The sequence below is a fragment of the Anomaloglossus baeobatrachus genome, chromosome 1 (genome assembly GCF_048569485.1).
Source record: "Anomaloglossus baeobatrachus isolate aAnoBae1 chromosome 1, aAnoBae1.hap1, whole genome shotgun sequence".
In the NCBI taxonomy this organism is placed as follows: Eukaryota; Metazoa; Chordata; class Amphibia; order Anura; family Aromobatidae; genus Anomaloglossus; species Anomaloglossus baeobatrachus.
The window spans coordinates 974,911,351-974,924,743 of record NC_134353.1 but is presented as its reverse complement, the minus strand read 5'-3'; the positions used below and the strand labels follow the sequence as shown (position 1 = coordinate 974,924,743).

At 49.5% G+C, this 13,393-nt stretch overlaps 1 protein-coding gene across 1 annotated transcript in view; it reads right to left on the bottom strand.

The window, feature by feature from the left end:
* Positions 1-13,393, bottom strand: part of GBA2 (glucosylceramidase beta 2) — a 165,392-nt gene that overhangs the window by 44,868 nt on the left and 107,131 nt on the right. Inside the window, 2 exon segments of the mRNA XM_075330500.1 lie at positions 95-334; positions 7,098-7,316. Coding sequence (XP_075186615.1) covers positions 95-334; positions 7,098-7,316 — 459 coding nt within the window.

Here is a 13,393-nt window from a genome sequence, read left to right as displayed (position 1 = left end):
CTCATGTAGAAACCATTATGGATCCCCCCATTACCACATTGACACTGATGGCCCTGATCTGTCGGTACCCTCTGAAAGGTAAAGCCATTCTTACCTTCTCTCGCACTGCGATACCCAGGGTAAGGGGATTGGCGCTAGTACAATGATGGAGGAGGACGCCCGTCACGAGATCTCCATTCTGTCGCAGATGAAAAGGCTCGTTCCAGTGTCCTCCGGCACGGTCACTGCTACGTCCACTCCCGTTCCTCACCGTAAACATGATGGAAACGTCTACCTCCTCAGCAGCGGAGTTCTCCACATCCCAAACAAAGACAGCCAGCGGCAGAGAAGAATCCTGTGTGAGAAGGAGAGGGATCTGTGTGAGAAGGAGAGTGGAGGAGAGGTGCGTATGTGAAGAGGAAAAGGAGGTGCCTGTGTGAGGAGGAAAGGGATCTGTGTGAAGAGGAGGATAGGGGAGGAGGAGAGGTGCCTGTGTGAGGAAGAGAAGGAGGAGCCTGTGTGAAGAGGAAACGGATCTGTGTGAAGAGGAGGATAGGGGAGGAGAGGAGGAGCCGGTGTCAAGTGGAGAGGGGATCTGTGTGTGAGAAGGGGAAGAGGAGAGGTGCCTGTGTGAGATGGCAAGGAGGAGAAGAGCCTGGGTGAGGAGGAGAAAGAGGCCTGTGAGAAGGAGGAGGAGCAGGGAGATCTGGGTGAGGTGAAAAGAAGAGGAGCCTGTGTGAGGAGGGGAAGGATCTGTGTGAGGAGAAGAGGAAAGGTGCCTGTGTGAGATGGCAAGGAGGACAGAAGCTTTAGTGAGCAGGAGAGAAGGGCCTGTGTGAAAAGGAAAGGAGAAGGGCCTGTGTGAGGAGGAGAGGGATCAGTGTGAGGAGGAGAGGGATCTGTATGAGGAGGAGAGGGCCAGTGTGAGGAGGAGAGGGGCCTGTATGAAGAGGAGGAGAGGCGCCTGAGTGAGGAGGAGGGAAGAGGGGCGCTGAAGGGAGGAGTGGGCAAGAGGAGAAAAGGGAAGAGGAGAGGGGGGAAGAGGAGAGGAGAAAAGAGGAGAGGAGGGAAGAGGAGAGGGGGGAAGAGGGAAGGAGGAGCCTGTGAGGAGAGGAGCGTGTGTGAGAAGGATCTGTGTGAGGAGGAGGGGAAGAGGGAAGGGAGGAGTGAAGAAAATAGGAGAAAGGGGAGGGAAAAGGGGAGGGGGAAATGGGGAGAGGGGAGGAGAGGAAAAGGAGAGGGAAAAAAGAGAGAGGAGGAGAGGGAAAGGGGGGAGGGGAGTAAGGTAAAAAGAGGAGGGAGGATAAAAGGGAGGGAGGGGAGGAGGGTAAAAGGACGAGAGGTGGGTAAAAGGGGGGGAGAAAAATGGGAGGAGGGGAAAAAAGGAAAAAGGGGAGGGAAAAAAGGAAAACGGGAGAGGGGAAAAGGGGAGAGGAAGAAGAGGGGAAAGGGGAGGGGAAAAGAGGAGAGGAAGAAGAGTGGAACAGGGGAGGGAAACAGGAGAGGGGAAGAGATGGGGAAGAGGAGGGGAAGAGGAAAGGAAAAGGGGAGGGAAAAAGGAGAGAGGAAAAGGGGAGGGGAAAAGGGGAGGGGAATAGGGAGGGGAAAAGGGGAGGAGGTTAGGGGGAGGGGAAAAGGGGAGGAGGTTAGGGGGAGGGGAAAAGGGGAGGGAAGGAGGAGAAAAGGGGAGGGGAGGAGGGGAAAAAGGGGGAGGGGAAAAGGGGGGAAAGGAAAAGAGGAAAAGGGAGGAGGGGAAAAGCGGAGAGGAAGAAGAGGAAAAAGGGGAGAGGAAGAAGAGGGGAAAAGTGGAGGGGAAAAAAGAGGGGAAAAGGGGAAGGGAAAGAAGGGTGGGAAGAGGGGAGGGCAAGAGAAGGGGAAAAGGGGAGGAAGTTAGGAGGGGAAAAGGGGAGGAGGGAAAAGGAGGAGAGGAAGGGAGGGAAAGATAAAAGGGGGAGGGGAGAAAGGCAAAAGGGGAGGGGGAAGAGGAAGAAGGCAAAAGGGGAGGGTGAAAAGGAAGAAGGCAAAAGGGGAGGGGGAAGAGGAAGAAGGCAAAAGGGGAGGGGGAAGAGGAAGGGAAAAGGGAGGGGGAAGAAGGGAAAAGGGGAAAAGGGGAGGGGGAAGGGAAAAGAGGAGGGGAAGAGGGGAAAAGGGGAGGGGAAGAGGGGAAAAGGGGAAAAGGGGAGGGTGAAAAGGAAGAAGGGAAAAGGGGAGGGGGAAGGGGAAGAAGGGAAAAGGGAAGGGGGAAGAGGAAGAAGGGAAAAGGGGAGGGTGAAAAGGAAGAAGGCAAAAGGGGAGGGGGAAGAGGAAGAAGGCAAAAGGGGAGGGGGAAGAGGAAGAAGGCAAAAGGGGAGGGGGAAGAGGAAGGGAAAAGGGAAAAGGGGAGGGGAAGAGGGGAAAAGGGGAGGGGAAGAGGAAGAAGGGGAGGGGAAGAGGAAGAAGGGAAAAGGGGAGGGGGAAGGGGAAGAGGAAGAAGGGAAAAGGGGAGGGGGAAGAGGAAGAAGGGAAAAGGGGAGGGGAAGAGGAAGAAGGGAAAAGGGGAAGAGGAAGAAGGGAAAAGGGGAGGGGGAAGAGGAAGAAGGGAAAAGGGGAGGGGAAGAGGAAGAAGGGAAAAGGGGAAGGGGAAGAGGAAGAAGGGAAAAGGGGAGGGGGAAGAGGAAGGGAAAAGGGGAGGGGGAAGAGGAAGGGAAAAGGGGAGGGGGAAGAGGAAGGTAAAAGGGGAGGGGGGAAGAGGAAGGGAAAAGGGGAGGGGAAGAGGAAGGGAAAAGGGGAGGGGAAGAGGAAGGGAAAAGGGGAAGGGAAGAGGAAGGGAAAAGGGGAGGTGAAGTGGAAGGGAAAAGGGGAGGGGAAGAGGAAGGGAAAAGGGGAGAGGAAAAGGGGAGGAAAAAAAGAGGAGGGAAAAAAAAAGAGGAAAAAAAAGGAGAGGGGGGGAGGGGAAAAGGAGAGAAGGAGAAAAGGGAAGGAGGGGAAAAGGGGAGGAAGGGGAGGAAGGGAAAAGGGGAGGGGAAGAGCAGGGGAAAATGGGAGGGGAAGAGGAGAGGGGAGGAGGGAGAATGAAAGGCGATTAGCAGGGAGGAGGAGAGGAGGGCAGAGGGAAAGAGGGGAGAAGGGCAGAGGGAAAGAGGGAAGGAGGAGGTTGGAAACAAGGAGGAGGAGGTTGGAAAAAGGGAGGAGGAGGTTGGAAGAGAGGAGAAGAAGGTTGGAAGAGGGGAGGGGGTGCCTGTGTGAGGAGAATGGAGGAGAGGAAGCCTGCTTGAGTAAAACAGAGGAGGAGAAAGGCCTGTATGACTAGCAGAGGGGAGGATGAGAGGGGCCTGTGTGAGGAAAAAAGGAGAAAATAAGAGGAGCCTGTGTGAGGAGAGGAGAGCAGCTTGTGTAAGGAGAGGAAAGAGGCCTGTGTGGGAAGGAGAAGGGAGAGACCTATGTGAGGAGGAGGGGCCTATGTGGGGGTAGAGGGGAAGGACCTGTGCTAGGAGGAGAGGAAAGGGGCCTGTGTGAGGAGGAGAGGGGAGGAAGAGAGGGGTCTGTGTGAGTAGTTGAGGGGCATGTTCAAGGAGTGGAGAGTAGCCTGTGTGAGGAGCAGAGGAGAGGAGCTTGCTAAAGAGAGGAGGAAATGGGTGTGTGTGAGGAGGATACGAGAGGGGGCTTATGAGGAGAGCAGCCTGTATGACTAGGAGAAGGGAGGATGAGTGAGGAAGAAAGGGGAGAATAAAAGGGGCCTGTGTGAGGAGGAGAAGAAAGGGGCCTGTGTGAGGAGGGGTGGGGCCTGTTTGAGGGGAGGGGCCTGTTTGAGGAGAGGAGGAGGCCTGTGTGAGGAGGAGAAAAGAGGTGAAGAGGGGGGGCGACCTGTGTGGGGAGGCAAGGAGAGGGGCATGTGAGACTCCCCGTACTGGAGAACAGTACATGGAGGAGCCCTACCTACACCCCCCCACCCTCGTACTGCAGAACGGTATATCGGTACATGTAGAAGCCCTCACCTTGCACCACCACCTACCAGTTAGTGGAGAATGGTACATAGAGGACCTCTAACCATACACACCCCATATTGGAGAACAGTACATGGAGGACCCCCCTAACCTTACAGTCCCTGTTCTGGAGGACAGCACATGGAGAACCCTTAAACCTTACACCTCCCTGTATTGAATAACAGTAGTGCAGAAGTATCAGGGGGCATGACAAGTATGAAGGGCCTAGAGCCGACTGCCATGGCTACGCCACGCACCTTGTTCCAAGACTGGACAGAAGCAAATATCAGAGGGATGGCAGATAGGAAGAGTATGGCGTTGGCGGCCATGCCTGTATTATGTTCTCTGCTACAGCACGGAGGTTTACACTGGTCTATGACGTAACGTCCCATATGGGAAGGGTGAGGAGCAGATACTATTTTATTGATTTACAAGTCATCTAAAGATACTAGAACTGCAGTGGCCGCTCAGCTTCATAGTATATGAGGGCAGGTACAGTACAATTTAATTTTTATTTATCGAAGTACCTCTTTACATACAAAATGCTACATGTGGTGGAAACTAACCCTGTACATCACCGTGAGAACCTCATCCCCACAGTCACACATATTGGAGGCAGCATTCTGCTGTGGGGAGGCTTTTCTTTGGCAGGGGCAGCGAAGCCAATCGGAGGTAATGGGAAGATAGATGGAGCTAAATACAGGGCAATCCTGGAGGAAACCTATGCGAGGCTGCAGAACACGTGAGACCGGGGCGTAGGTTCTCCATCCATCAGGACAACCACTCTCAACATCTTGCAAAGCTACAATGGAGGGTTCAGATTAGAGCATATTCCTGTGTGTGAGCGGCCGAGTCACAGTCCAGACCCAAATGCACCGAGGACACAGACGTCTCCATCCAATCTCACTGAGCGAGAGCTCGTGTGCAAAGAAGAAGGGAAATTGTCACCTATAGATGTGCAAAGTTGAAGAGAGAAACCCAAAATACATAGGAAGGTGGTCCTACAAAGTACTGACTCCAGGGGCTGAATACAAACGCAAGACAGAGAAAGGTGGTCCCACAAATCACTGACTCCGGGTGCTAAATACTAACGCAAGACAGAGAAAGGTGGTCCTACAAAGTACTGACTCCGGAGGCGGAATACTAACGCGAGACAGAGAAAGGTGGTCCTATAAAGTACTGACTCCAGGGGCTGAATACAAATGCAAGACAGAGAAAGGTGGTCCTATAAAGTACTGACTCCAGGGGCTGAATACAAATGCAAGACAGAGAAAGGTGGTCCTATAAAGTACTGACTCCAGGGGCTGAATACTAACGCAAGACCGAGAAAGGTGGTGCCACAAAGCACAGACTCCGGGTGCTGAATACTAACGCAAGACAGAGAAAGGTGGTCCTACAAAAGTACAGACTCCAGGGGCTGAATACTAATGCAATACAGAGAAAGGTGGTCCTACAAAGTACTGACTTCAGGGGCTGAATACTAATGCAAGACAGATAAAGGAGGTCCTATTAAGTACTGACTCCAGGGGCTGAATACTAATGCAAGACAGAGAAAGGTGGTCCTACAAAGTGCTGACTCAGGTGGGTGAAAACAAATGCACTTGACAATTTTCATATTTATATTTTTTAACTATTTAGAAAACCAGGTGTCATTTCTTTTACATGGCACAAATACTTCTACTTAGTGAAGGTGTCATATAAAATGCCAATAAAATTTAAAGGGTATAAATGGTACTTAAAAAAAAAAAGGAGGTGTCCAAGAACTAACAGGCAGGTAGTTGCTACCAACTTGCCTGTTGTTCCTGGTGTAGTTGTTCACCGTCTCTGATTGGTGGCGCTGCTGCCGGTAATTCAGCTGCTTCCTCTGACGTTGTGTCAGAGCGGTGATTTCTCATCTGCTCTTCTCTGTAGACGGGGTGGGACAGCAAACATCATGCTGACTGACAGCCAGCTCCCCAGTGAGGCAGTAAAGAAGCCTCTGCTCTTTTGACGAAGCCACTGTATCGCTGGCAGGAGCGCTCCGTGACAGCTCTGTGCCGGCAAAGAACGGTGCCGGGTACAATAGGCAGGTAGGTATTGTGGAGACACAAGTGTCAGTGGGTGAGAACAGGCAGGTAGGTATTGTGGAGACACAAGTGTCAGTGGGTGCTCTCGTCTGCTAGCTTGGCCGTCTTTATAAAGACTGAACGGACCAGGGCTCATCCCACCGAACACCCGCACTCCTTCCCCATGGGCAGAACACTGATCAGCTCTAACAACACAGGGTGACTGAACCACTCATTGGTAAGACTTTATTGGCCACCCACAGGCAAAAACATATGAAACATTCCTAATAAAACACAAGATGGTACAAGCAACAGGGATTAGTCTTCATGACTTCCAGAACCAACTATCCCAGCCAGCAGCACCTCGCTTTTGGTGGGTACCACCTGAAAGGAGAGAGGCAAGCTTAGGAAGCTGACCGAACACAAACATCTATTCAGGCGACCGAATTGTCCCAACCTGGATTCTCAAACTGAATTTGTGGGCTCAGCATTAAGCAGTTCTGTGATCCTCCAGCTAGAACCGTGGATCCTAGGCTGAAGTCCTGTAGAATGAATGAAGTGAAACAGTTCTCTGATCCTTCTACTGAAACCATAGCTCCTAGGCTATCTTGTAGAATATTCATCTTGTGACAGAAGCAAGGCCCTTTTATACCCCTCAGTTCTCATTTCAGGGTATTGTGTCTTACCGGATTGGTGGAGATGGCTACTCTCTCATTGGTTGCTAGTTCAATACGACTGCATAATTTTCCTCTGAATTTTGTCAAAGGGGCAGAAGCAAAACACATTTAATAGACAATCCACATTTAACAAGCAATAGAGCGCCGATCAGTCGGACATGAGACAATGGCTAACTTCTCATGATTTAACAAAGGAACCATATGTCTGGCCTAATTAAGAACAGTTCACCCCAGTCATCACAGTTAGCAACTACCTACCTGTACTTAACCACATTTTTATTTTTTAACAGATCCGGATATATCCTTTAAGTTTGTGGGTGTAATATGAAAAAATGTGGAGTCGTTCACAGGGTATAAATACTTTTTTACACTGTATATGAAGGGACTGTCACTTTATAACCAAATATGACAGGACTGTACATTACGATTCTTACCTTATAGTCGTGAGGGATAACTGGAGACACCTGGCGGCAGGTTAAGGTGATACTCTGCCCGGGTAGGTAGTATACGGTCCATGCCCTGGGGTACAAGGCATGGTAGTAAGCCTGAGAGCCACAATAACCCCAATTCCATCCCTGTAGAGTGTGGGGACGCTCAGTGGATAGGACCTGCTGGTAAACGGTCTGGCCTCCACGCCGGACACACACTGTGAACTGAGTAACAAGAACAAGAATCTTACCACTCCAACAACACATACAGTACAATACACAATGTCAAATAGTATATGCCACGTGGTAACCGCATAGTACACACTACAATATAGTAAATATCTATGGTAGGAGAATAGTAAATGCTATAATATAGCATATACCCCTCGGTAGGAGTATAATACAAGCTGTAATATAGTATATACCCCTCGGTAGGAGTATAATACAAGCTGTAATATAGTATATACCCCTCGGTAGGAGTATAATACAAGCTGTAATATAGCATATACCCCTCGGTAGGAGTATAATACAAGCTGTAATATAGGATATACCCATCACCAGCACTATCCATGGCAGGAACACGGCGTCGCCTGGCAATCGGAGTAGAAGTCGCTGGAGCGGACTCCGGTGGTGACGTAACACCTCCCCAGTGATGTATATTCCTCCCAGCCCTCCACAGTGATGTATATTGTTCCCAGCCTCCCCAGTGATGTATATACCTCCCAGCCTTCCCCAGTGATGTATATTCCTTGAAGCCTTCCCCAGTGATGTACATTTCTCACAGCCCTTCCCAGTGATGTATATTCCTCGCAGCCCTCCCATGATGTATATGCCCCCAGTGTCTCCTGTGATGTATATATATATGCCCCCAGCACTTCCTGTGATGTATATGCCCACAATGTCTCCTGTGATGTATATGCCCTCAGCGTCTTCTTTGTGATATAAATAAAGCCATCCCAGCCGACACAAACCTAGAAAAGCAGTTGTGAGAAGCAAGAAGATTAATATCGCCCAATAACCCAGCCGCACCAAAAACAAGAAGCTCCAGACACCACAGTGCGTTAATTGTTTGACCAATATAGTAGGGTAATGTTCAAGTTGATAATTTTGTGCGGCTCCCGAATGATGGTAGAAATTTCCAAATGGCCCCGGCAGAAAGAGAGGTTCCCCACGCCTGCTTTATATCCAGAAATGGTTAGAGATGTTGCCCTTGTGGTCACCGCTTTACCACTAATCCAAGTTAGTGTAGAGTGGTTGTTCTCTAGCCCTAAAATAATGAGGTCAGATGTGAGGTCATCTATGAAGGAGGATCTGATGGAGGCCATACTATTTCTCATAACAAATTCAGAGACCGCACAAATGTTATTCTTGTTGAAAACGGTTTTCTCCACTTGCTGCACAGTGTATGACATGTTTACAATTTATTAGTTTGTTTGTGATCTAACCTTGTATCCAATAATTATATTCTATTTTTTACCTAAATAGTTTGATTATTATACCATAATAATGATAAAAAGCCAACGGTCACCATTTTACTACAGTAAATGTATCAGTTAAATATGAGCAGAGTATGGGGGAGTCAGGGAAATTGAGGAGTCTGAGTGGGAGGCTTGGCTTACGGACGCCACAGCCTGGCAGGTTTTATTTTATGCTATGTCAGAACCCTAACCTCCCGCTCCTCTATATGCGCCCACACTGAAATATTGCTCCTCATGAGGCCCATACGTGTTCCCATACACTATGAAGCCCCCTTCATAGCCCCCACAGTGTACAGACATCAGCGCACACCTTCACACTCCTGCATGCATTCTGCTCCTCGTCTCGGTGCCTAGCCTAGGATCTCTCCTCCTCTGTCCAGTCTATGCAAACATTGAGTGTCCTTGCCGCAGTTGATGGACGCTCATAAACTGGCCAATTCTTGCACCAAGAACCTTCATTTTTCTTAATCAGGGGTCTTCTTTTGGAATTTCCAACCTTTGTGGGACTGCACACAGCACTTTGGTAAGTATGTACAGGTTTAATGAGTTTTGCTTCATGAATTCCTGTACCACTTGTGCTTAGTAGCTTCCCAGTACGGCATGTTAGCATCTGAGAACAGGACTTCTCCTGACTCATGGTCTCTAGGTGTGAATATATACATGTGCAGCCCCATTCTATTACCTACCATATCTTTTCTTCTGGTTTGTTTTTTTTTTGTCTTTTTGTATTGTCTTTTTCACGACTATTCTTGTTATATGATTAATTTTCAATATTTTTAATGATGAAAAATAAAATTCAATATGTTATCAAACACTCTATCTTCTCCGTAATTCATATGTATTTATGGAGTGATAACAGGTTGTGGCTGTCTGAAAGGTGACATTTGCTACATGATAGCCATTAATGTAAACTACTAATGTAAACTACGCGCCTTAACACTAGAAGTCCCAGAAATTTCGAGCTCCATAGGTTGACAATGGTAGAAATGTTAAATGACCCCTCTTTGGGACTTCTAGTGTTAAGGATTTTTTGTTTCTAGAATTAACAGCTCTGCACACTGCTAACCGGGTGTCATCCACTCATTTACTGTATTAGTATCATTTACTGATGATCTCAGATCATCAATTACCTGAGAGTCCTGCAGCCATCAGAAGACACCTGCTAGAAACCCTAGTAAAGAAGAGTCCAATGATCGGCTGCAGAGAGATCTCAGATCATCAGTTACCTGAGAGTCCTGCAGCCATCAGAAGACACCGACGTGAAGACAACTGCAAGGAACCCTGGTAAAGAAGAGTCCAATGATCGGCTGCAGGGAGATCTCAGATCATCAGTTACCTGAGAGTCCTGCAGCCATCAGAAGACACCGACGTGAAGACAACTGCAAGGAACCCTGGTAAAGAAGAGTCCAATGATCGGCTGCAGGGAGATCTCAGATCATCAGTTACCTGAGAGTCCTGCAGCCATCAGAAGACACCGACGTGAAGACAACTGCAAGAAACCCTGGTAAAGAAGAGTCCAATGATCGGCAGCAGGGAGAGCTCAGATCATCAGTTACCTGAGAGTCCTGCAGCCATCAGAAGACACAGACGTGAAGACAACTGCAAGAAACCCTGGTAAAGAAGAGTCCAATGATCGGCTGCAGGGAGATCTCAGATCATCAGTTACCTGAGAGTCCTGCAGCCATCAGAAGACACCGACGTGAAGACAACTGCAAGAAACCCTGGTAAAGAAGAGTCCAATGATCGGCTGCAGGGAGATCTCAGATCATCAGTTACCTGAGAGTCCTGCAGCCATCAGAAGACACTGACGTGAAGACAACTGCAAGGAACCCTGGTAAGGAAGAGTCCAATGATCAGCTGCAGGGAGATCTCAGATCATCAGTTACCTGAGAGTCCTGCAGCCATCAGAAGACACCGACGTGAAGACAACTGCAAGGAACCCTGGTAAAGAAGAGTCCAATGATCGGCTGCAGGGAGATCTCAGATCATCAGTTACCTGAGAGTCCTGCAGCCATCAGAAGACACCGATGTGAAGACAACTGCAAGGAACCCTGGTAAAGAAGAGTCCAATGATCAGCTGCAGGGAGAGCTCAGATCATCAGTTACCTGAGAGTCCTGCAGCCATCAGAAGACACCGACGTGAAGACAACTGCAAGGAACCCTGGTAAGGAAGAGTCCAATGATCGGCTGCAGGGAGATCTCAGATCATCAGTTACCTGACAGTCCTGCAGCCATCAGAAGACACCGACGTGAGGACAACTGCAAGGAACCCTGGTAAAGAAGAGTCCAATGATCGGCTGCAGGGAGATCTCAGATCATCAGTTACCTGAGAGTCCTGCAGCCATCAGAAGACACTGACGTGAAGACAACTGCAAGGAACCCTGGTAAAGAAGAGTCCAATGATCAGCTGCAGGGAGAGCTCAGATCATCAGTTACCTGAGAGTCCTGCAGCCATCAGAAGACACCGACGTGAAGACAACTGCAAGGAACCCTGGTAAGGAAGAGTCCAATGATCGGCTGCAGGGAGATCTCAGATCATCAGTTACCTGACAGTCCTGCAGCCATCAGAAGACACCGACGTGAGGACAACTGCAAGGAACCCTGGTAAAGAAGAGTCCAATGATCGGCTGCAGGGAGATCTCAGATCATCAGTTACCTGAGAGTCCTGCAGCCATCAGAAGACACCGACGTGAGGACAACTGCAAGGAACCCTGGTAAAGAAGAGTCCAATGATCGGCTGCAGGGAGATCTCAGATCATCAGTTACCTGACAGTCCTGCAGCCATCAGAAGACACCGACGTGAAGACAACTGCAAGGAACCCTGGTAAGGAAGAGTCCAATGATCAGCTGCAGGGAGAGCTCAGATCATCAGTTACCTGAGAGTCCTGCAGCCATCAGAAGACACAGACGTGAGGACAACTGCAAGGAACCCTGGTAAAGAAGAGTCCAATGATCGGCTGCAGGGAGATCTCAGATCATCAGTTACCTGAGAGTCCTGCAGCCATCAGAAGACACCGACGTGAAGACAACTGCAAGAAACCCTGGTAAAGAAGAGTCCAATGATCAGCTGCAGGGAGATCTCAGATCATCAGTTACCTGAGAGTCCTGCAGCCATCAGAAGACACCGACGTGAAGACAACTGCAAGGAACCCTGGTAAAGAAGAGTCCAATGATCGGCTGCAGGGAGATCTCAGATCATCAGTTACCTGAGAGTCCTGCAGCCATCAGAAGACACCGACGTGAAGACAACTGCAAGGAACCCTGGTAAAGAAGAGTCCAATGATCGGCTGCAGGGAGATCTCAGATCATCAGTTACCTGAGAGTCCTGCAGCCATCAGAAGACACCGACGTGAAGACAACTGCAAGAAACCCTGGTAAAGAAGAGTCCAATGATCGGCTGCAGGGAGATCTCAGATCATCAGTTACCTGAGAGTCCTGCAGCCATCAGAAGACACTGACGTGAAGACAACTGCAAGGAACCCTGGTAAAGAAGAGTCCAATGATCAGCTGCAGGGAGAGCTCAGATCATCAGTTACCTGAGAGTCCTGCAGCCATCAGAAGACACCGACGTGAAGACAACTGCAAGGAACCCTGGTAAGGAAGAGTCCAATGATCGGCTGCAGGGAGATCTCAGATCATCAGTTACTTGACAGTCCTGCAGCCATCAGAAGACACCGACGTGAGGACAACTGCAAGGAACCCTGGTAAAGAAGAGTCCAATGATCGGCTGCAGGGAGATCTCAGATCATCAGTTACCTGAGAGTCCTGCAGCCATCAGAAGACAATGACGTGAAGACAACTGCAAGGAACCCTGGTAAAGAAGAGTCCAATGATCAGCTGCAGGGAGAGCTCAGATCATCAGTTACCTGAGAGTCCTGCAGCCATCAGAAGACACCGACGTGAAGACAACTGCAAGGAACCCTGGTAAAGAAGAGTCCAATGATCGGCTGCAGGGAGATCTCAGATCATCAGTTACCTGAGAGTCCTGTATCCATCAGAAGACACCGACGTGAGGACAACTGCAAGTAACCCTGGTAAAGAAGAGTCCAATGATCAGCTGCAGGGAGATCTCAGATCATCAGTTACCTGACAGTCCTGCAGCCATCAGAAGACACCGACGTGAAGACAACTGCAAGGAACCCTGGTAAAGAAGAGTCCAATGATCAGCTGCAGGGAGATCTCAGATCATCAGTTACCTGAGAGTCCTGCAGCCATCAGAAGACAACTGCAAGGAACGCTGGTAAGGAAGAGTCCAATGATCGGCTGCAGGGAGAGCTCAGATCATCAGTTACCTGAGAGTCCTGCAGCCATCAGAAGAAACCCACGTGAAGACAACTGCAAGGAACCCTGGTAAAGAAGAGTCCAATGATCGGCAGCAGGGAGAGCTCAGATCATCAGTTACCTGAGAGTCCTGCAGCCATCAGAAGACACAGACGTGAAGACAACTGCAAGGAACCCTGGTAAAGAAGAGTCCAATGATCGGCTGCAGGGAGAGCTCAGATCATCAGTTACCTGAGAGACCTGCAGCCATCAGAAGACACCGACGTGAAGACAACTGCAAGGAACCCTGGTAAGGAAGAGTCCAATGATCGGCAGCAGGGAGATCTCAGATCATCAGTTACCTGAGAGTCCTGCAGCCATCAGAAGACACCGACGTGAAGACAACTGCAAGGAACCCTGGTAAGGAAGAGTCCAATGATCGGCTGCAGGGAGAGCTCAGATCATCAGTTACCTGAGAGTCCTGCAGCCATCAGAAGACAACTGCAAGGAACCCTGGTAAAGAAGAGTCCAATGATCGGCAGCAGGGAGAGCTCAGATCATCAG